This window comes from Hyaena hyaena, unplaced genomic scaffold (assembly GCF_003009895.1).
Source record: "Hyaena hyaena isolate Hyena2069 unplaced genomic scaffold, ASM300989v1 scaffold_20, whole genome shotgun sequence".
In the NCBI taxonomy this organism is placed as follows: Eukaryota; Metazoa; Chordata; class Mammalia; order Carnivora; family Hyaenidae; genus Hyaena; species Hyaena hyaena.
In genome coordinates, this window is record NW_024080652.1 from 745,901 (window position 1) to 765,677 (window position 19,777).

The window sequence follows — 19,777 nt, forward strand, 5'->3', positions numbered from 1 at the left end:
GACCTGCGCTGACTTGGGGTTCCAAAGTGCTTCCTGTTTAAGATCTCGCCAGTACCTCAGGGCCAGAACTCCTCTGGCTCTACAAACCACCTGGGCCAGAGACAGGGCTGGGCCAGTCGTTCTCACCCAGATGTGGGCATGTGCATGGGTGATGGGGATTTCAGCTGCCCCAGTCAGGGGGAGGGCAGAGCATCACCCCTTTCCATGGGGTATGAAGGACACACGGTGTTGGGTGCGAGGTCAGGCTGTGTGGCCCTCAGAACCCAGGGGTTTGGGTTACAGGTGAGAAGGGGAGGGTCCCACGGACCAGCCCAGGCCTGTTTGGACAGCTGGGTCCCTCCTGGGCCCTGGGCACCCTCACCTTGAGGCCCGACCCCGTCACAGAGAAGCGTCCCTCAGCACAGGTGGTTCACAGTACCTGAAGCCCAAGTGACAGCAGACACTGAGTCTGGGGACACCGCTGGGAGGGAACACCTCTGGGGAACACGGCTGTTAAGACCTGGCCGGAGCAAGGCCCCAGGCCTTCTTCTGGAATAAGGGGTCTACACACAGGCCAGGAGCCCAGGACTCACCGTTAGCACTATGACAGCGATATAAGCAGCTTCATGCAGTCCTGGTTGTCTACTGCATGCACCCCAGCAATAGGGTTGGCAAACCCGCATTGTGAGCAGGGCTCGGTGGGGATAGCTCACCTCTGTTGACATCACCCAGGTGGGTCCCCGTGCGACCATGCGACGGGCTTCCCACATCATAGCCACCAAGCCAAGAGGGGAGGCACCCCGAGTGTGCCAGCTGCCTGTTCGTTCTGTCCTGGCCTCAGGGGTCACGTGGCCCCACTTCTGCCTCATCCCACGCCAGAAGCCGATGCACGTCCCCGGGGGCAGAGCGCCAAAGCCTGAGTGGGTGAGTTTTAAAACTGCATCTCCGCACCCCGCGATCCTCTATGTCCAGTCCCGTGAGGTGCAGGCCTTCCGTAGGTGATCAAGGCAGCAGCCGCCCGCTGAGGGGGCCTGCTGAAGGGACGTGGGCCACGGTGCCTCCTGGGGAGTTCAACACACATGCTCCTCTGGGCACAGGGCGAGCGTGCCCCGGGTCTGTGCAGGCCGCAGGCCTGCAGAGCAAGGGCAGAAGTGGGCCATGGCCACGACCTGACGCACACTCATGGTCAGGAAAAGCTCTTCACAATCGACGTGTAAATGAGAAAGAATCACATGGAACGAGAGTCACACCCGACATAGGCTGGTTTTATTGCAAATACGAATGGAAACGGTCAGTGAACGCGGGCAGGTGACCAGGCAGTGCGTGGCTGGGACCGGACAGACCACCATCAGCCCCCACGGTGGACGGACCATGGCTGGAGGGAAGGGCAGGCTCTGATGGCTAAGACGTTCCCAGTAGAAAAACAGGCCTTCCCCTCGATGAGCAGCCTCCCTGTGGACCCCAGGGCCCCAGAGAGACCAGGACAGCGTCTCCCGTTCCTCCATGAGGGCGCGAAAACCCGTCATCATGCAGTCTGTCCTCCCGTGGGTCAGGAGCCCAGCACCTGGAAGTCCCCCAGCCTGCTGGCCACTGCCCTCGCCGGGACCCCGCCGCTGGGAAGACGCAGCCAGCTGCACCGAGAGGCCGGGGACTGCTTGGGGCCGCGGCAGTGACCTGGCAGCTGGGCACCCTAGGACAGCAGTTGCAGCACCTGCCGAATGCGCTGGGTCGTCCCCAGGGGAAGGGCGTCTGCGCCGCCGGCCTCGTCCGACTCCTGCATCAGGGCCTCGGCCTTCTGCACCGTCAGCTCCCGGGCCCGGCCCCTGAGGCCCTCCAGGTAGGCCAGCAGGGTGGAGAAAAGCTCATCGGGAACCTGGGCGGGGAGAGGAAAGGAGCGTCAGGGGCCAGGCCGGGTGACACGGGAGTGCAGACACCGAGGAGCCCTGGGCAGGGCTCCCGGCCATGACACTCTGTTGGTGCAAGAGGCCTCCTCCTCCAGGCTGCAGAGCTCGGCACCATCTCAGCCTTGGGCTTGCCGACCGTGTGGGGCCCCGTGTGCTGCACTCCTGCTCCCACCTGCTGTTGCCGCAGGACCACAGGCCTGGGAGAGGTGGGAGGGCAGGCCCGTCTCCTGGTCCTCTTCCAGGGCTTCAGGCTCCACACCCATCGCATCCCCTCCCAAAATGCCACCTGGTCAGCAGTTAGCAGGTGTGTTTGTGAGGACAGAAATCTTGTGGGATGCAGAATGGGGGTCTCGGGAGATGCAGCTCGAGTCCTGCTCCATCACCCCGGCCCCCGACCCCGGGCCCAGCTGGTCCCGTCCAGAGAGAGCGGAGGGCTGGCCGGGTCGGCTCAGAAAGCAGTTAGTGACTCACACACCCTGGGGCCAAAGCTTGGGCAGTGAAGGCAGAGACAGACACACGGGGCAAGGGGACAGAGCGCGGCCCAGGCAGGGACCCCTCTACCCACCGTCAGCTGGCTCTTGACAAGGGCGCCCAGATCATTCGATAGAGGAAGAGCCCCCCACATCGCTCCCACCTCCCTCTACACGCTGACCCTCCCCCACCCCTCGCTGCCCCTCTCGCCTCTGCATAAGGGCTTCGCCGGGGTTGGCCGCCAAGCCTGTGTCCTGCAGCAAGACAGGAAGATTCTACCGCGAAACCTGAGGACACCGCAGAGGAGACCCTGACCCTAGCCCAGCCCGTCAGCCCAGACAGGGCCCTGGGGTGCATGCAGCCCTGGCCAGATTTTCAGGCCCCTCCTGCCCTCACGGGGCACCACGTCGGAAGGAAGTCTCTGATTTCAGTCAGAGGCCGAGTAAATGAAGCAAAAGCGATCTGGACAAAATAAAGGTTGTGCAGAGAGAAGGGACTTCAGAATGTGTCACGACACCCTTGAGAATAAGGATACATGATCTACTTAGGACATGACAGCAGCAGTGTCCTCAGCGACACGGGTCACAGTCTGTCTTTGGTCACAGCACCACCCTGCTCTGACCTTACCCCCCTCAATGCCCATGACACTGAGCTCCTCTGCATGTGCTCACTGGCTGCCTGCATCGTCTGCTCTAGACAAAGGTTGACGCACACCCTCTGTCCACTTTAGAGTCGGGCTGTCCTTCTATCAACATAGACGAGCTCACGTGTCATACACAAGCTGTGAGATCGGGGTCTGTGCCCACCTCCTCCCTTCTGTGGCCGGGTGGCCACTCACTGCCCGCCAGTCCATGCCTGTGGTCACTGTGCTGGGGTGGCTGTGCTCAAAGCGCCTGTGCCTGACCTGAGGTCACGGCAGGTGCTCCCACATTCATTTCGAGGAGCTCAAGTTTCAGCCCTGACATCGGGGCCTTGATTCACTGTGAGCTGACCTTTGACAGAGGTCAGCTGGGGTCACCTTCATTCTGTGATGTGTGCAAATCCAGATGGCCCAGCTCCACCAGTAGCGGAGACTATTCTTTCCCCATCGTATGGTCGTGGCTCCCTCCACCTCCGGGGACCCTGAGCACGAGCGTTTGCTTCTGGGTTATTCGGCTCCCTTGTCGGTCCTGCCCCCACAGTTGGATGAGGCTTCTGGATCTGTCTCATCCTGTGAAACTAAATCTTATACCCTACTCCTGAAAGGAGGCACTCCTGAGCACACTGGGGCATACACATGTGTGCACAGCCAGGCACACGCACCCACACGTGCACACCCGCATGCATGCACACGCACCCACACGTGCACACCTACATACCCACATGTGTACACCCACATGCAGGCACATGTGCCCACATGTGCACACCCGCATGTATACACATGCACCCACACCCACACACCTGCGCGCTACACAGGCAGGTGGCTGCCATGAGGGGAGGCCTCTGACTTTGGCTCAGGGGCTCAAGGTGAGGCTCCCAGGTGGGTGGAGGGCAGACCCAGCATGGTTTCAGGCAGGCACGTTAGGAAGATGGCACAGGTGGGACCACGGAGCAGGCATGGCACTGCAGGGACCCCACCGCCGCAGTCCAGCCAGGGAGTGCCGGGCGCTCTGGTGTGGGGTACATGGGCGGGACAGGAAGGGGCCCGCTCAGGGAAGCATGGCTTGGCATGGCCAGGAGGCACCACTGTAGAGAGTGTGGGGGCCGGAGCAGCAAGGACCCCCGGCTTTGGCCCAGGGTCTCCTCCTGTGCCTGCTGCCAGCCTGCAGAGTCATGTGGGCCTGGGAGTGTCTGCGGAACCAAGGGCTGGGCGTCGTTATCAGGACACACTGTTCCCGGGGGCCCTTCCCCCTTCTTGGCCTCAGCAGCTGCCCTCCTACCCCCAACCCTGGGCACCCCGGCCGGAGCACCCAGGGCTTTCATCTATCCTGTCGCCTGGGCTGGACTTCAAATGAGCCCTGAGCCTGACCTCAGGGGGTCACCGGTGACCAATCGACCCATCGGTCCATCCGTCCCCCCAGCACATGCCCATTTCCAGGGGAGCCCAGGCAGCTTGGAAAGGTCAGGCGCAGACATGTGGGGTCAGTGAAAGCCTACGACCCATGTTGTCCTGGGGTTCACATCCCAGCGGGGCAGACAGATGAGTCAAAGGATGCTGGGAAGTCTGTCCACCAGAGGCGCAGTCTATTTACGGAAACCTGACACCACACACAGGGTTCACCCTGAAGAAGTCAAAGGCCTAAACATAAGAGCAGAGACTACAAACCCTCACAAGGAAATACAGGTCATTTCTCAACCTTGGCTGAGACCATGATCTCTTAGTTATGGCAGAAAACACACAAGTGACAGAAGGAAAAACAGAAAAATCAGGCCATGTCACGATTACGTGTCCCTAGCCCACCTCCCGGCCCTGCGGGACCACGTGGTCTCCAGGGGCATCAGGAAGCAGGGCCTGGGTTCCCGAGGTGCCTGGGGCCTGCTGGGGTGCAGCGAGCCCACCAAGGCTGGGAGTGGCCGGCATGCTGCCGACACATGCCAGCACCTCGAGTGCCCAGGCGGTCGGGGGACAGCGTGGTCGGGACACAGGTCTCTGCACACAGCTGCCCACTGGCTCCATGTGTATGACGCCTGCTCCGGAGAGTTCTGGGGATGGCGTGTCCCCTGGGCCTGGGCTTCTGGGCACAGAAGTCTGGTGACAGGCTGGGGGGAGGGGGTGTGTGCCCTGAGTTGTGGCAAGTGGGGATCGGCCATGGGACTGCGAAGGACAGGGGGCTCATGGGAAGGAAGCGTGGGGTGTCACTCCCCAGTGCAGGCTCCTCGATGGGTCACACTGCCGGCCTGTGGCTCCTGCAGCGGCATAGGCTAGCCCAGCCCTGGTGCCTGTGTGGAAAGCTGTCCCCCACCCCCGCAGCCTGTCACACCCACAGCCTAATTTCAGGGTCGGGCTTTCAGGTGTGTCCTTCCCCAGTCACATGCACACAGGTACCCTGACTTTCCTGCGGTGGGGCCACCATGCTTGTGACGAAAACTATACTTGTCAGAACAACTGGTGAGATAGCAAAGGGTGCCAGCCTGAGAGGGGATCCACGAAGATGTGGCTCCGGGGGGGGCGGGTGGTGGCTTGGGAGGAGATCCACGCAGATGTGGCCCTGTGGCTTGGGGAGGGGGGGGATGGGGCTGCCAGGCTCTGCAAGGGCAGAAAGCCAGCCAATAAGCGCAATGAGCAATAAGCGCAGATGAGGACGGACACCAAGGAGTGCCATGTGGCAAGCACCAGGGTGACCAGTGACCTGGATGAGAATTGCCGGTGGTGTGGTGAGAATCCTGAAGCGGGTCCATAGACATGGACAATTACTGCAGGAGCGAACCCAGCAGGTGCCACCTGAATCATGTGACTGGGGGAGGTCAGTATCATCTCCCTGTGCCGGGTACGCAGGGAGGGTGTTGACGTGCCCCATCTGTGTCTGATAACCGGCCTCTCCCGGCACATCGCACATCGCACATCGAGGTCATGAAAGTCAGATAAGATGAGGAAAGTTCCAGACTAAGGGAAATGACAGGAACAGACAAGCATTTGTGACTGTAGCTGGGACCCTCGCCCATGTGAGGCCGGGCTCATCTGCAGGAAGAAGGACCGCAGTGTTTTGGGGGTGATACGGTGTCTCCTACACCCTCCACACCCTCCACCCCCAGGATCAAGAGGTGGGAAGGGCCAGGACCCCTGAGTACCTGGGAAGACGACATTCCCGTAACGTCAGCAGCTTCCCTGGGGAAGCCCCGGCACGAAGCAGGCAGGCCTATGGCCTAGGCCCTGGGCCCCAGGCCCCCGGCCCCCAGTCCCCAGTCTCTGGCCCCGACAAGCCCCGGCAGGGGCAGAGGGGCCTGGGAAACAGGTGGCAGCAGTGCGTTTCCCTATCCCAAGCAAGTCCCTCCCTCTGGACTGTGGGCTACTGGGGCTCCTCAGGGGTTCTGGGGGGGTGCCATGGCCCTTCTTAGTCATCACCTTGGCCAGGCCTGGCTGCTGGAGGGGAGGCCCTGCCAGTGGGTCCTTCCATCCTGGTCACCGGGAGATGGGGACTCCAGCCGAACGTGCAGACTTTGTCATCTGGAAAACGCACTCCTCCCCCAACCCCGCCATGTGCACACATCTCCTCTCCTCCCCTCCAGGGACATCTCCCCCTCCCCACTCAGCCTGCAAATGACCGTCACTGTGCTGCATGTGCACGGGCTTCCCTCCCCCAGTGTGCACACAGTGGATCGCTGTTGTATGTGTGTGCACGCCTGTCCCCCAATGAACATACCTGCCCCCCCGTGCACACCTCTTCCCTAACCTCCCCCAGTATACACACCCCTGGCCCCCCACCCCATTCACACACCTGCCCTACACCCACCCCCAGCATGCACACCCCTCCCCTAACCCCCTCTAGGCACACATACCTGCCCTAACCTCTCCCCCATGCACACCCCTGCCCTAACCCCCCCTCCCGTGCATACACCTGGTCGCTGTCATACTTGTGCACACCCCTGCCCCCTCTGCATGCACACATCTGGTGGCTGTCATACATGTGCACACCCCTGCCCCATTCCCCACCCCATGCACACACCTGGTGGCTGTCATACATGTGCAGCAGCAGCCAGGTCTGCCTCGTCTTCTGAAACCTCCAGTTCTCGTGCTTCTGGGCCCAGCTGGGAAGCAAGGACAGGGTATGTCAGGTGCCAGCGGGAGCTGTAGGAAGGGTCTACGAACGGGGTGTGTGCAGCCCCCCACCTGCTGGAGGGCAGCAGACCAGGAGCAGAGCAGAAGGGGCTCAGGGGCCCATCGTCGGGAGGGCACCTCACCACTGCCCCCCTGCCTCCACACCTGCACTGGGAGGGTGCCTCACCTCTGCCCGCCCGCCTCCACACCTGTGCTGGGAGGGCGCCTCACTCCCACCTACCTGCCTCCACACCTGTGCCAGGTGGCACAGGCACTTCTGGCGTGGCAACGCCAGGGATTTACGATGGCAGCACAAACACCCACCCATGAGTTCTGAAATCAGTTGGTCCTGCGTTAGCCTTCACTGTATGCTTCGGCAGAGCCTCTCCCTTCCCAGAGCGGGGACAGCCTTCAAACCAAGAGCCGTGTGTGGAGGGGGAGGGAGAGTGAGCTGCGAGGAGCCAGGAGCCCTGACCCCGAGGGCTGTGCTGGTTTGGGTGCCCCAACGTCGTGCCCTGGCCCCACCCAACCCCCACATACCAAGGACATGACCACAAGGCTGGCCTGCAGCCTGTGGGAGGATGAGGAAGCAGGTGACCTCAGCTGTGGGCAGGTCGGAGGACCCGGGGTGATGCTCTGGCCAGGACAACAGGGCCAGGCTCTCAAGAGCTCAGAGCCCCTGCCGTGGAGGGACTCAGGGGAGCCCATGGGCCCGGGCAGGAGGGCAGGGGGTGAGCCCCCAGGTGAGTGTGACCAACCAGCTGCAGCGCCTCTACGGGGGTCAGCAGGGAGGGCCCATAGCTCTCAGGGGGTAGGGTGCAGAGGTGAAAGCACAAGACTCACTCCTGCGCAGCTTTACACACACGGTCACGGGACAGCAGAGCCTGTGCCCCACCCCACGTCTGCCTAGGGCTTCGGGAACCTTCCGTGGCAGCCACAGAGCAGGACCTGAGCCAGACGGGGCCCCTGCTCCCGTCCTGCTGGGCACGCCTGGATTCGCATCTTGGCTCTGGCCCTGGAGACTGCTGGGAGCGCCTACGAAGCAGTGTGCCTTCAGGGCATCACAACCCGGCCTCCTGCACCCGCAGGTGTGGCACTTGGCTCAGGCCCCGGGATGAGTGTGCAGGCAGAATCTGGGCTGTGGCCATGAGAGGAGGGATAATCACTGATAACCAGTGACTGCGCTGGCTTACATTGTCTATCACCCACTCTGTGGGTGGAGGGGAGTCTTCAAAAACTGCCTTGTTTGCCATATGGCACAACAAGTAGAAGGAGCCACAGAGATGTAAACACAGGAGAGTGAAGGCTCTTTCGTCCCCATCCCAGAGAGCGACCCCAGGAGTTGATGGTCCATGAAGCCCTGGCCAGGCCTCCGAGAGCAGCCTTCCCAGCATATCCTGTGGTCACTGCTGCTGCGACTTCTCCCTGGAGAGTGGGCTCTGGGCTCATCCCTCCTTGGGGAGCGGCTGGCCCCGATCTGCTCCTCCTGGGCCTTGAGTGTCCGACTTACCAGCACTGCAAGCCCTTGGCTGTGCTCACTCAGTCTTTACAATGAATTCTCCCTGCTCAAATTACAAATGACCCTGTGGGCCCATGGAGCGCCTGCACGTGGGTCAAGTCCCCTGCCCTGCAAGATGGCACATGATGGCACCCCAGGGTCTGCCGGGTCCATCCCAGGCAGATGGAGGCTGTGGTGGTGCCGAGCTCCATCGCCTGGGACTTGGGGCTCCACCACCCGGCTGCCGTTGCCACAGCATCGCCAACATGGACGGGCTGTGTGCCCGACCCCGGGGCTCTGGTCTAGCTTAGGCTCAACCGCCCTCGTGGTCGCCTGAGCCCCCAGGCGGTGCTGCGGTGGCTTCAGACCTGCCATGTGAGCCCACAGGAAGCAAGGGCACTGGCCAGGAGCCCTAAGCAGGCCCACGACAGGCAGACAGGAGGCCCCAGACCAGGATGATGACACAGGAGTGAGGTGGGGACGGTGGGTGTGGACAAGCCAGCCCGCCTCTTCAGGTTCCTGTCCCACCCTGGAGACCCCTCCCAGAGAGGCAGGGCCCGTGGGATAGAGAATCTGAGACACCGGAGTCCACAGCGAGGGAGTGGGTACCCTGCGCCTGCGTGGGTTCCCTGGTGGTGACGGCGGAGCCCCACCCTCTCAAGGGGGTGCTGAGCCTCAGTGCTCCTAGAGAATGAGGCTCTTGGCGCCATGAGGTCTCGGGTGAAGGACGCTTCAGCACCAGACATGCAGAAGCAGGCGAGGTTGCTGCACAGCCCCCAGCCCACAGTCACCCAGGGATACGTGTGTCCCATGGGCCCAGCCGGAGCCCCAGCGTCAGGCAGACTCTGGAGCCCCTGAGCTGGTGAATGTGTCTCTATCTCCACCAACCCGTCCCCAAGGCACCAAGGCCCAACCCTAAGAACCTGTCCCCAGGCCCCACACGTGCCAACCCCCACGTTTCGGCCCAGTAGTGCCAACATGGCCTGGAGCAGCCATGTGCTCCTGCGGCATTCAGCAAGCACGCTGATTTCGTCCAGCCCGGTCTGCAAGGCAGAGATCTCTCGGCTCACAGAAAGGTGGAATCGCTGCCTGGCCTAGGCCCTGGGCAGAAACGAGGGACAAAGGTCCTCCGGTGCGATGGGGTGTGGTGGTCTCTTGCCCCTGGAAGGCAGGCCCTAAGCTGCTGTGGCCACGTGTCCCCTCTCCCCACCACCCCCGGTTACGAAGTGCCGCCCACTCATGGGCCTGCATCCCACTCAGCACCTGACCCAGTCCTGGTGGGGGCACCCAGCAGGACAGGGCACCCTGTGAGGGAGGGGCTGCTGTGTCTGGCTTGCTCGGTGGGAGGGGCCACCAGCCCGTTTCAGGTGTGCTCAGGGCCCTTGGTTCCCTCCGCCCCAGGGCCTGGCAGCAGTGAGACCCGTGCCTGTCACACAGCAGCCACAGGACATGCCATTGCAATGTGGTGACCACAATGGACGCCACGCAGCTGCACACGTGGCACAGAGCCTGTGTCTGCGTTTCAGCTCCCCAGCCTCCAGCTGGGGTCTTGCCTATGATGTGGGGCAGTGACACATCCCACTTCAGTGAGAGCAGGGTCCCCTGGAGGAGACTCCCACCAGCCTCAGCGGCACAGCCGGGCTCGAATCGGGACCTCAGCTGGCCTGGAGGGAGCCTCACTTCCCACGGTCACCCCATGTGGGAAGCAGCAGAGCTGTAGGCACTTACAGTGGGGACAGTCCCGTCAGCCTGGCAGGCAGGTGGGCCCCCCGTGGAGGAGAAAAGACACCAGCATGGTCTCCCAGCCCTGTGCCCTGAGAGGGGCTGTGGCTCCCGCTCCGGCTGCTAGGTGTGGGGTCTCAGGAGAGCAGGCCGTCTGCCTCGGCCACGGGTGGGAGATCCCACAGGCGACCGGGCTGCCCTCAGGGCTCCTGTGTAGTGCAGAGGCCACCGCAGCCATTCCACGCGCACACACATGGTGCAGCTCCCGCCACGCAGGACCGACAGATGCCAGGCTCGGGGCGGCCGGGGAGCCTGTGTGGGCTGGAGGTGAGGCCGGAAGCGAGGACCAGACTGCAGAGGGCAGGCTGAGGTAATGGGGGCAGTCTGGACAGGACAGTCCCCCTGTGGGTGACCGCCAGGGGGTGCTCTACACCGCAGAGGGGGCCTGGTCCAGTCTGGGGTCCACTCTGTGGCTGGCCTGTCCCCCTGTGCTCTGTCCAGCCCAGACCTCGAGGCCTCCTCTGTGTCTAGCTGTGACTCTCGCGAGAAGCTGTGAGTGCTCACAGAAACGCACCTGGGCTCTCGGACTAGGAAGTGACGCCACAGAGGACGATTCCCTCACTCGAGGACCCATAATGACAAGCAGGAGGCTGGCTCCTGCCCAGGCCCTCCCATCCCCAAGGTGGTGCCCCATGCTGTGGGCATGTGTCACTGAGCCAGGGACTCCACGCCTGCACATCAGTGGAGGGAGCAGCAGGCATCTGCCCTCAAGATCTGGGGGGCCCCACCCATGTGCCCCTGCCCTCTCTGGCCACCAACCAGGGATGGCCTTCAGATCTGACCTCAGAGGACCTGGCGGCATGGATGGTGCTGAGCCCCTGCACCAGGCCATCCTCAGCGTTCTCACGCCGCCGCTGGGGTCCCTGCAGAGCGCACCTTCCAGACCCACGACACACACCAGGGACACCCAGCCTCTTCCAGGGCCATGGGGGCCACAGGGGACGGGGATGTTCCCGCACCCCAGAGTTTAGGGAGTTTAGGGAGAGTTTAGGGAGGGGGCTGGAGGGCTGAGCCAGAGGCCTGCTCCCAGCACATGCGCGCCCGACCCCGGTCCTTGCTCTCTCCTCGCTAGGACACATGGGATGCGTGTGCCCAGGTGGCACCGACCCTGGGGCCGGACTCCCTGGGGCGTGCTGGCTCAGGTGCAGTCTACTGTGCCCAGCAGCCAGGAGTGCAGAGACCCCAGCCCACAGCGCGCAGAATTACCCGTCCTTAAGGCTTGTGGTTGGGGCCAGCAGACAGGGCCCTTCTGACCCCGGGCTGGGCTGCGGGGCCCTCAGCTCTCTGGCCAGCTGCTCCTGGGGGGCCAGCCGGCAGGTGGGCTTCCAGAGGGAGGACTGACTCCCACCCCCAGCACAGCCACGCCCAGGCCTTCCAGGCCAGCACAGGCCAGCACAGGCCAGCAGGCAGAGCTCAGGGAGCTGGGTCCCGGAGGCACTCTGCCCTCCCCACTGAGTCCTTCCGGGGACCCCTCCATGGAGGAGCCAAGAGGGGGCAGCTCAGGGACCCCTGGGTCATGGGGACCTGTGGTGTCATACATACAGGACACAAGTGAGGAGCTAGTGAGAGCCCGCCCCACAGGCCAGGACATGCAGAGGTCGAGGCCCTTGCTGGTGGGGCGGTCGCGTGGTGCAGCCATTGTGGGAAAGTGTGGCTCCTCCAACAATGGAGTCCTGGGAACCCCGCTCTGAGGCTGTGCCCGAGACCGAGGAAAACACATCCACACAAAGTCCCGTACGCGGCCTCATCTGGCCCAGAAGGGAAAGGGGGTTCTGACTCTGCTACGACACGAGTGAACCTCACGTGCCTCAGCGGGTGACGGGAGCACTTCACAGGAGGCCTCGTAGGCCGTGACTCCACGGGCAGGGGACCAGCATGCCTGGGGACACGGGATTGAGCTGGCGGGGCTGTCTGGGGGGGGGGGGGTCCCAAAGGGCAGAAGCTGTTTTTGGAGGGATCAGGTGGTCAGAAGCGGCCAGAGCAGTGCGCGAACACCGCTCTGCGCAGTCAGCGCACAGGGTGCACTCACGCACTGGGTCTTCTCAGGGAAGGCCGACTTGATGTCGGCCGCTGACGCTGCTGGCCTGAAGCATGCGGGTGGGCTGGGAGAAGTGTGACCCCGCTTCCTGGAGGAGGAAGGCCAACGGGGGGCATCCATGACTCTCCTTCCTGACAAGCTCCTTTGCAAACAGAGGCCAGGGATTTCACGGGGCCTCACTCTTCCAGGAGCTTCTAGAGAGTCTCACACAAAGCTTCAGGCAAGTGCCAGGCTCTGTGTGCCGCGGTGACAGGGTGAGCCAGGGTCCGCCGGGTGCTCTGAGGGCTCGAGTGGGCACTGGTGGCGGTGGTTCTGTGGTGGCGCCCACTGGGGGGATCTCAGGCCACGGGGACACCTGAGGCCCTCGGGGACACTAGCCAGGCCCTGGGTGAGGGGATCGTCTTACCCTCGGAGGTAGTCCAGGGCGAGCTGGGCCCCGGAGGGCTTGGCCGGCATGCTCAGGGCTGTCCCTTTCTCCCGGAGCTGCTTCCTCTCCTCTTTCCTCCGCTCCTTCTTCAGCTTCCTCTCCAGAACCCTCTTCTCCTCTGGGCTCAGCTCGGGCAGCTCGAGGGCCATGTCCTGTCCGGTTCCCCCGACAGCTCCTCCCTGAAAGTCAAGGGAAAACCAGCCTGCGAGTGTGCCCCTCAGCTTCCTGGAGCCCCTCCCTCGCCCCCAGTAACTGGGGCTGCTCAAAGTCTTGTCCTCCTAGGGGCCCAGGAGACCCAGCGCCTGGTGAGAGAGAAGTCCTGCGTCCCGTGGGGAAGGGCCAGGCCTGACTGTCTCACCACTACACATGTCAAAGTTGACTGACCTCGGACCTCTCTCCTGACCCTGAACCTGCGCTCATGCACTGGGGACAAAGATTTCTAGGTGGAGAGGAAAGCCCCATCCCCCCCCAGCCCTGCAGGAGACCTGCCTCTCCTCCTCTCCCCTCTCTACCCCCCCAGCCCTGCCCCATCTGCTGGCTCCCCCCCAGGGCGCCCCCTGGCTGCCTGCACACCCAGTGCAGAGGCTGGGCTGAGAGCACACTGCTCACAGGGAGGGGGGTTCTGCTTGGGAACTCCTCCCAAGGAGGGCCTGGGTGCCACGAGGCCTCCCCCGAGGCTGAGCAAGGCTGAGCGGGATGTGGTGGGGGTGGGGGGGAGATGCAGGCTGCTGGCCTTTTGCTCTCCCGGCAAGGCCATGGCCTCCTGACACCCCTATTTTCCCAGATGCCTCACACCTAGAAAGTACAGCCTCCAAACCGCTCCCCATATCAAATGAAACCAGACCCTCAGTGGGGTGGGGGACTGTGACCCCAGCAGCTACATACTCGTCCTCTTTCCCAGAAAACCTGGAACATGAGCACTGGTCACTGACTCTGGCCAGGGACTAGGCCACCACCCCTCGGCCTCCAGGAAGGGCGAAGTCTGCCCCAGGCTCGTCCAGCATTTGCAGACCTCCCTCCCTCCCTCTTCCCCTCCCCCACACTTCCCACCTCCCCAGAGAGAGGTGGCCTCATTAAGTGCCAATGTCTTCACAACCTTTGTGTTCCCACTCAGCACCAGATCTTTCCGGAAACTTCTAAAACAAAAGAGGAGCTCTCTCTCCAGCTCCTCCCTCTGACTCCTTTAAAACCAGCTGAATTTACCAGCGGGGGCCTCCAGGCTGCCCTGGGGAGGTTCCAGCAGCCTGGATATCGGCACGGGTGTGCGTGTGCGTGTGCGTGCACAGGCACACACACACACAGCCCCCCTCACACAGGGCTCACGGGCCACCAGCTCATGGGGTGCTTCCAGAAGGGGGAGACATGGCCCCGGGGCTGCACATGTCCCCGCTGCCCACAAGCCCAGGAGCCCAGAACCCCCCCTGCCCCACTCTCCCACCTCTGCTGCCTGAGGCCATCTGGCTTTCTGAAGGTTTCCCGGAGGTGCAGGGGGAAGAGTAAGGGACAGGACGCTGACGCACACCTGGGAGGCTCCTCCACATGGCTACCTGCTCACTGGGTCCTAGGCCCACGCCGCCAGAACTGTGGCCCCGGGAGAAGCAGACAAGTGTCCCGGGCAGGCTGGCCTCTGCCCCTCTGTGGCCACGTGGACAGATGGGCCACCCAGGGCCAAGCTCCTGCCGGAAGGTCGGGGCTGGAGCGGTGGTGGGCTGAGGACGTGTGACACCAGCTCCAAGAGGTCTGAGAGGAAGGTAGGGCGGGCAGCATGTGCCCCATGGCAACAGGACGCCTGGCAAGCCTCCGTACATCCTCCAAACCCCAGCCTGGTCTCAGCCGCTTGCTCCCCGGGCCCATGGGGTCGGACCCTGTCACGTGAGAGGGGAGCTGCGTCTAGCCCTGAGAACCCCCGGGGCTCCTTACGGGCCCAGGGATGGCGTGGAAGTGGTCCCTACGGAAGGGCCTAGACGCGGTGCCGCCTGCATGGGCCTGTGTCTTGCATCAGGCACCTAAACCTGCCAAGTACACAAACCAGTCTCATTCTGGCCTCTGGTCACCCTGACGCGGCCGTGGCTGGAGCCCATGCTCTGTGTCTCTCTGGAGCTGTTCAGAGGGCCACAAGGCCTACCCTCAACCGTGCCAGCAGCCAGCCAGGACGCTGAGGGGGTCCAGGCAAATGGGACGTTCATGCTCTGGCCACAGCCCGAGTGCAAAGGCCTCTCAAGAGAAGCTAGAAATGCAGATTTATGGATGAAATCGGAATTTTACGTGCAGGCAATTTCAGTTAAACAACACATAGTACATGGGCAAAACAAACCTGGTGTGAACCAGGGGAGGAGCCTGTGACCTCAGACCTCTGATCCTGGGGAGGCCTTCCTCTCCCTAAACTCAGCTGTGGTCATCCCACTTGGCCTCTTCCTTTTTTTTTTTTTCCAAGGAAAGTAACCAGCCCGCCCCTCTCCCCGCCGACTAATGCCGGGTAGGGGGACGGAGTGATGGACCATCGCCCTGCCCAGATCTGTGGGCCCCAGCACTGCTTGAAGACAAAGCAGCGGGTCGCAGGCGTGCAGGGCTGAGACCTGGCGGGGCAGTGGCAACAGGCCTGCCGCCTGCTAGGTGCCCACTGCCACATGGGCCCCACTTGGTCTCTCTGTTCTGGGCGCCCCGACATCTCTGGCCCGGCCCAGGTGACACCCCCACTGCTGCTATCATGACACGGGCCACGTCAGCTATGCTGGGGTGGTGCCGCGGGGGCAGAAGGCTGGGTTGGCTCATGGCAGAGCGGGGCTGGGGTGGGGACTGCAGGGCCTACCCGGGACCTTCATACTTTCTTCGTTCCACAGCATCGCCCATGCAGTCGGAGGCCAGCAGGACACACCGGGAAGCAAGTTTTTTTTTATTAAAAACATTTTTTAAATGTTTATTTTAGAGAAAGAAAGAGTGTGAGCAGGGGAGGGGCAGAGAGAGAGGGAGACATAGAATCTGAAGCAGGCTCCTGGCTCTGGGATGTAGCACAGAGCCCGACGCAAGGCTCGAACTCACAGACTGTGGGTTTATGACCTGAGCCGAAGTCGGACGCTTAACTGACTGAGCCACTCAGGTGCCCCCCTCCCCCCCCCCCCGCAAAAGTTTCTACAACACAGCAGCCACCAGGTGCTTCCCGGGGGTCAGGGACACCACCGTCCTGGAGATGGCGCTTCATACGATTTCCCTTGTGATTGAGAATGAACCTTCTCCAATTATCACGGATCCAAGAACCCTCCACAGAACAAGGTTTTAATTAGCAAATGATGGTGCTGACGCACCTGCCACACACCCCTCCCAGGTTATACGGACTTTGCCCAAGGGCTCGTGAATGGCCCAGGCAAACCCAAAAGCACCTTCAAGGGAACACGGGTCCAAACCCAAAGCCCATCCAGGCCCTTGTGGGGATGAAACTTCCAGGGGAAGGAGGGGCCTCAGAGGGCGACACAGGGCGGGAAGGGCTGCTGTGGGCACACTCCCAGCAGAGGTCTGGGGCAGACAGATCAGCTGTGGACACAATCCTTTCCTGAAATACAGATGCAGTTGCGTGGAAGGAAGCTGCCACCACCCACGTCCACTGCCTGTTTGCTTGTCACAAATGTTGGCATTGACAGCTTGTGGCCTTGGCACAAACAAACTGTGGTGGCCGTGCCGTAGCGCAGGGGCTCTGACCCGGTGAAACATGAAATCTCTGCTTTGTCGAGTCAGGCTGACTGCAACACACTCTCTTACGCAGGCACAGGTCCCTCGCGTCGCATTTCCAAGGGCGTGAAAACAATCCAAAGCGGGAGGGAGACTTCAGGCAGAAGGGACCCAGAGCCTCGTCTACTACGAAGTTGTCAGACTTTGTTCCAACACAAATGTTTTCACACATCTTGGTAGATGAGGTAACTCTTGTGTGATCAGAGTTGTGTTTAAAAATTACATCCTTACCTGCTTCCAGGGCAATGAAAAGACTGACTACGTTCGGTAAACATATAGAAAATAAACAAAACCCAAAGCCGCGGAGGCTAGAGAGAGCGGTCCGTCGGGCAAGGGGAGTCCGGGGGTGCTTACGAGAGACACGCCAACACCGTTGCAGGGAAGGAGGCACTGGAAGACATGACATCACTTGGGCAGAAAGGTTTCCACAGACTCAGCGCAGCAGCAAGGCCTCAGACCAGGCCGACAGGGAGCAGGTGGTGCAGAGAACTGGCTGGGAGCCAGGGAAGGGGCCTCTCCGGGCAGCGGACTCACAGAGTGGGGCCCCAGCACAGGCCCACCGCGCGTGGTGGCCCTCATCACACCCAAACCCGCATAACGGAACGCTGCTGACAACACCGGGAGGGCGGCCAGAGGGTGCTGGCGGAGGATGGGGTGGGCGTCCGGGGTGATTTCCATTCTCACAAAGGGAGGGTCATGCCTACTGTTCACAGTGGGTTAACCTCCAGGAATGCAGCTGCGCAGACACAAAGGGGACCCCCACTGCGGCCCTGCACCCTGCTCACTGCTGCACCTGCGGGGTGGGAGGGTGCTCGCAGAGGCTCACCCCACAGCACCCGGTGCCCTGCTGCGGGACCATGCCTCCTGGTCAGTGCCTGCCGCTCCGCGTTTCACCTGGACGGGAAAGAGCAGCTGCCGCGCCTGCTCTCCGGGGTCCTGCAGCCTTGAACCCAGGCTGCACGGAACCGCTTGCACCTCAGGGGACCCACCCCCCCCCAGCTCCTCAGAACCCTGATCTGTCCCCGGCTAGCCCCTCCCTGCACCCAGTACTGTAGCCCAGCTATGCAGTGGGGTCCTGGGGTCCTGGGGCCCGGGGAGCAGGCGGCCTTTGGGGTGGGGGGCTACTAGGGGACTTGGGAAAGGCTCTCCCACACAAATGGCCTGGCCAGAGCCCTTGTCCAAGGCTGCCCTGGTCTCATACGGGGCAGGGAAGTGAACTCTGTGTCCTCAGGCCCACCAAGCCTTGGAAGAGGGACAGAGAGGGCCACTGCCGGCATGCCCTGTCCCTGTAGGTGTGACAGCGGGGACACCATGTCTGGGGCACACTCAGCTGCAGGATTTAGGGACCGACGCCAGAGGCCCAGTTCTAGGACCAGGAGTTTGGGGCCATCAGGAGACCTAGGCGGCCGTCTGCAAACATCCTGACGGCCAGCCTCTGCAGTGCCGAGCCATGAGGGGCCCCGTCCCCACTGCGGTGGGGGCCTTCCAGGTCATGGACGGGCCTCTCCTGCAGCTGACTCTCCTCCTCTCCAGGCCCCGGGAGCAGAGTCTTCATCTAAGAAAGGAAGCAGACCTGGCAGGCCAGGGAGGACCCCATTTAGACTCGAGGGACAGGGGCCTTGACCCCCTGTCTGGGAGGACGCCCTCCAGCCAGTCACCCATCATTCTGGAGGCCTGACTGCACCTCCGCCAGGCAGGAGCACGCCCTAAGCACACAGGCATGGTCTAAGCTGGCATCTGGGCCCCGGGCAGGGTGGTGAAGGGGGCAGAGCAGAGGCTCGCCCAGCCCTGCCTGCACAGCCACACTGGGTCAGTCGCTCTGGACACCTGTTCCCTGTGGCAGACTAGGGCTGGTCCAGGGCCCGGCGGGGACAGGGCTAAGCGCCGCCCCCAGCACTGTGTGGGCCTTCAGGGGCAGCCCTGCAGGTACGTACTGGGTAAGGTGTCCCAGAAGGCCATGGCCTTCCTGTAGAAGGGGCTCCACAGGCACATATGGGCACATGGGGGCCGGTCTCCTCAGATCAGACGGCCAGAGGCAGGTGGGCTTCTTGGCCTCACCTGCTGCTCCGGGGCCATGGTGCTGGGGCAGGGCCACAAGGGCGTACCTACCGGTAACTTAAGACCTAAGACGTGAGGTGACCCCCTGCCATGTTTACCGTTCTACCGAGAGACACCAAAGGCCTGTCTCCAGTAGCGGCTCAACTTAACCTTGGACCCCCAGCCACCCTGGTCTCCCTAGCTTGCTGCCGGGGGCCATCTGGACGTGCTGACGCACGGCATCTGCCTTGCTGTCACCGCTCCGTGGTGCCTGGGGCCTGCGTGGGCACACGTGCTGGCTGACGTTGGTTGGGGGGAGTCTGGAGTCACAGAGCATGTGGCCCTGCAGTGGGCATTCGCAGGAGCCAAACTCGTGGGGCTCATTTTGGTAAAACCACAGCAGGAAAAGTAGGAGCTGACAGGGCACGAGGCCCACAGGAGTCTACCAGATTCTTCACTTTCCCGTTTCTGGGGTGCTTCTGGGGTGCCCTGCACACCCTGCCGTGGTGGCAGGCCTTGGAGGTAGGCTTTCCCATGGTTCTGTGTGGATTTGTGAGCAGACACCCCCTGTGGACCCCTGTCCCAGTCGGTGTGGCGGGGGACAGCCGAGGACCGGCCCCAACAGGCTCCAGACCAGGCAGACCACAGACACTGAGCCGTACGGTCCCACACTCAGGTCTGCAGCCCTGCCCCCGGGGCTGGGCCAAGTGGCCTCATGTGCTGCGGTGCAGATGGCAGGCCTGACGTCCCCCCCTGGGTGTCATCTACTGCCCCTTCTCCAGAAACCTGTGTCCTCCAGGGGCCGTATCGGGGGGATCGGCCCATCCAGATGAAATGCGGCCCAGTGTCTGGATTTGAGCCAGGCTGCCCGGTTTGGGCGCTCTGCCAGAGGAGACATTACACACGTTTAACCAGGGGAGGGGTCTGGCCCTGCCCACTGTCAGGGTGTACACAGCGCCCGCCAGAGTGACCCAGGCTGTGGCCGGGGCGCTGTGCACGCACCACTGTGTGCTTGTTGCTCACACCTGCTCCTGGGAGGCTCTGAGCACCCCAGTCTTGAGGCCCCAGGGGTGCGGCCGGCCGCAGCTCAGGCCCCATGAGGGTTGGCTCCTGTCTCCGGGTCCCTGAGGAAGGGTTCCCAGCACACCCAGGAGTGAGGCTCCAGTGTTCCCCTTTACACAGG

The 19,777-nt window shown here is 62.6% G+C and overlaps 1 protein-coding gene across 1 annotated transcript in view; it reads right to left on the reverse strand.

Annotated features, from left to right (window-relative positions):
- Positions 1–1,283: 1,283 nt before the first annotated feature.
- Positions 1,284–19,777, reverse strand: part of CUNH7orf50 (chromosome unknown C7orf50 homolog) — a 110,620-nt gene continuing 92,126 nt past the window's right edge. Inside the window, exons 3-5 of the mRNA XM_039225955.1 lie at positions 12,814–13,013; positions 6,998–7,079; positions 1,284–1,852 (exon numbers count right to left, since the gene is read on the reverse strand). Of these exons, the coding sequence (XP_039081886.1) occupies positions 1,670–1,852; positions 6,998–7,079; positions 12,814–13,013 (465 nt within the window). The 3' untranslated portion in view covers positions 1,284–1,669. The remainder of the gene's footprint in view (positions 1,853–6,997; positions 7,080–12,813; positions 13,014–19,777) is intronic.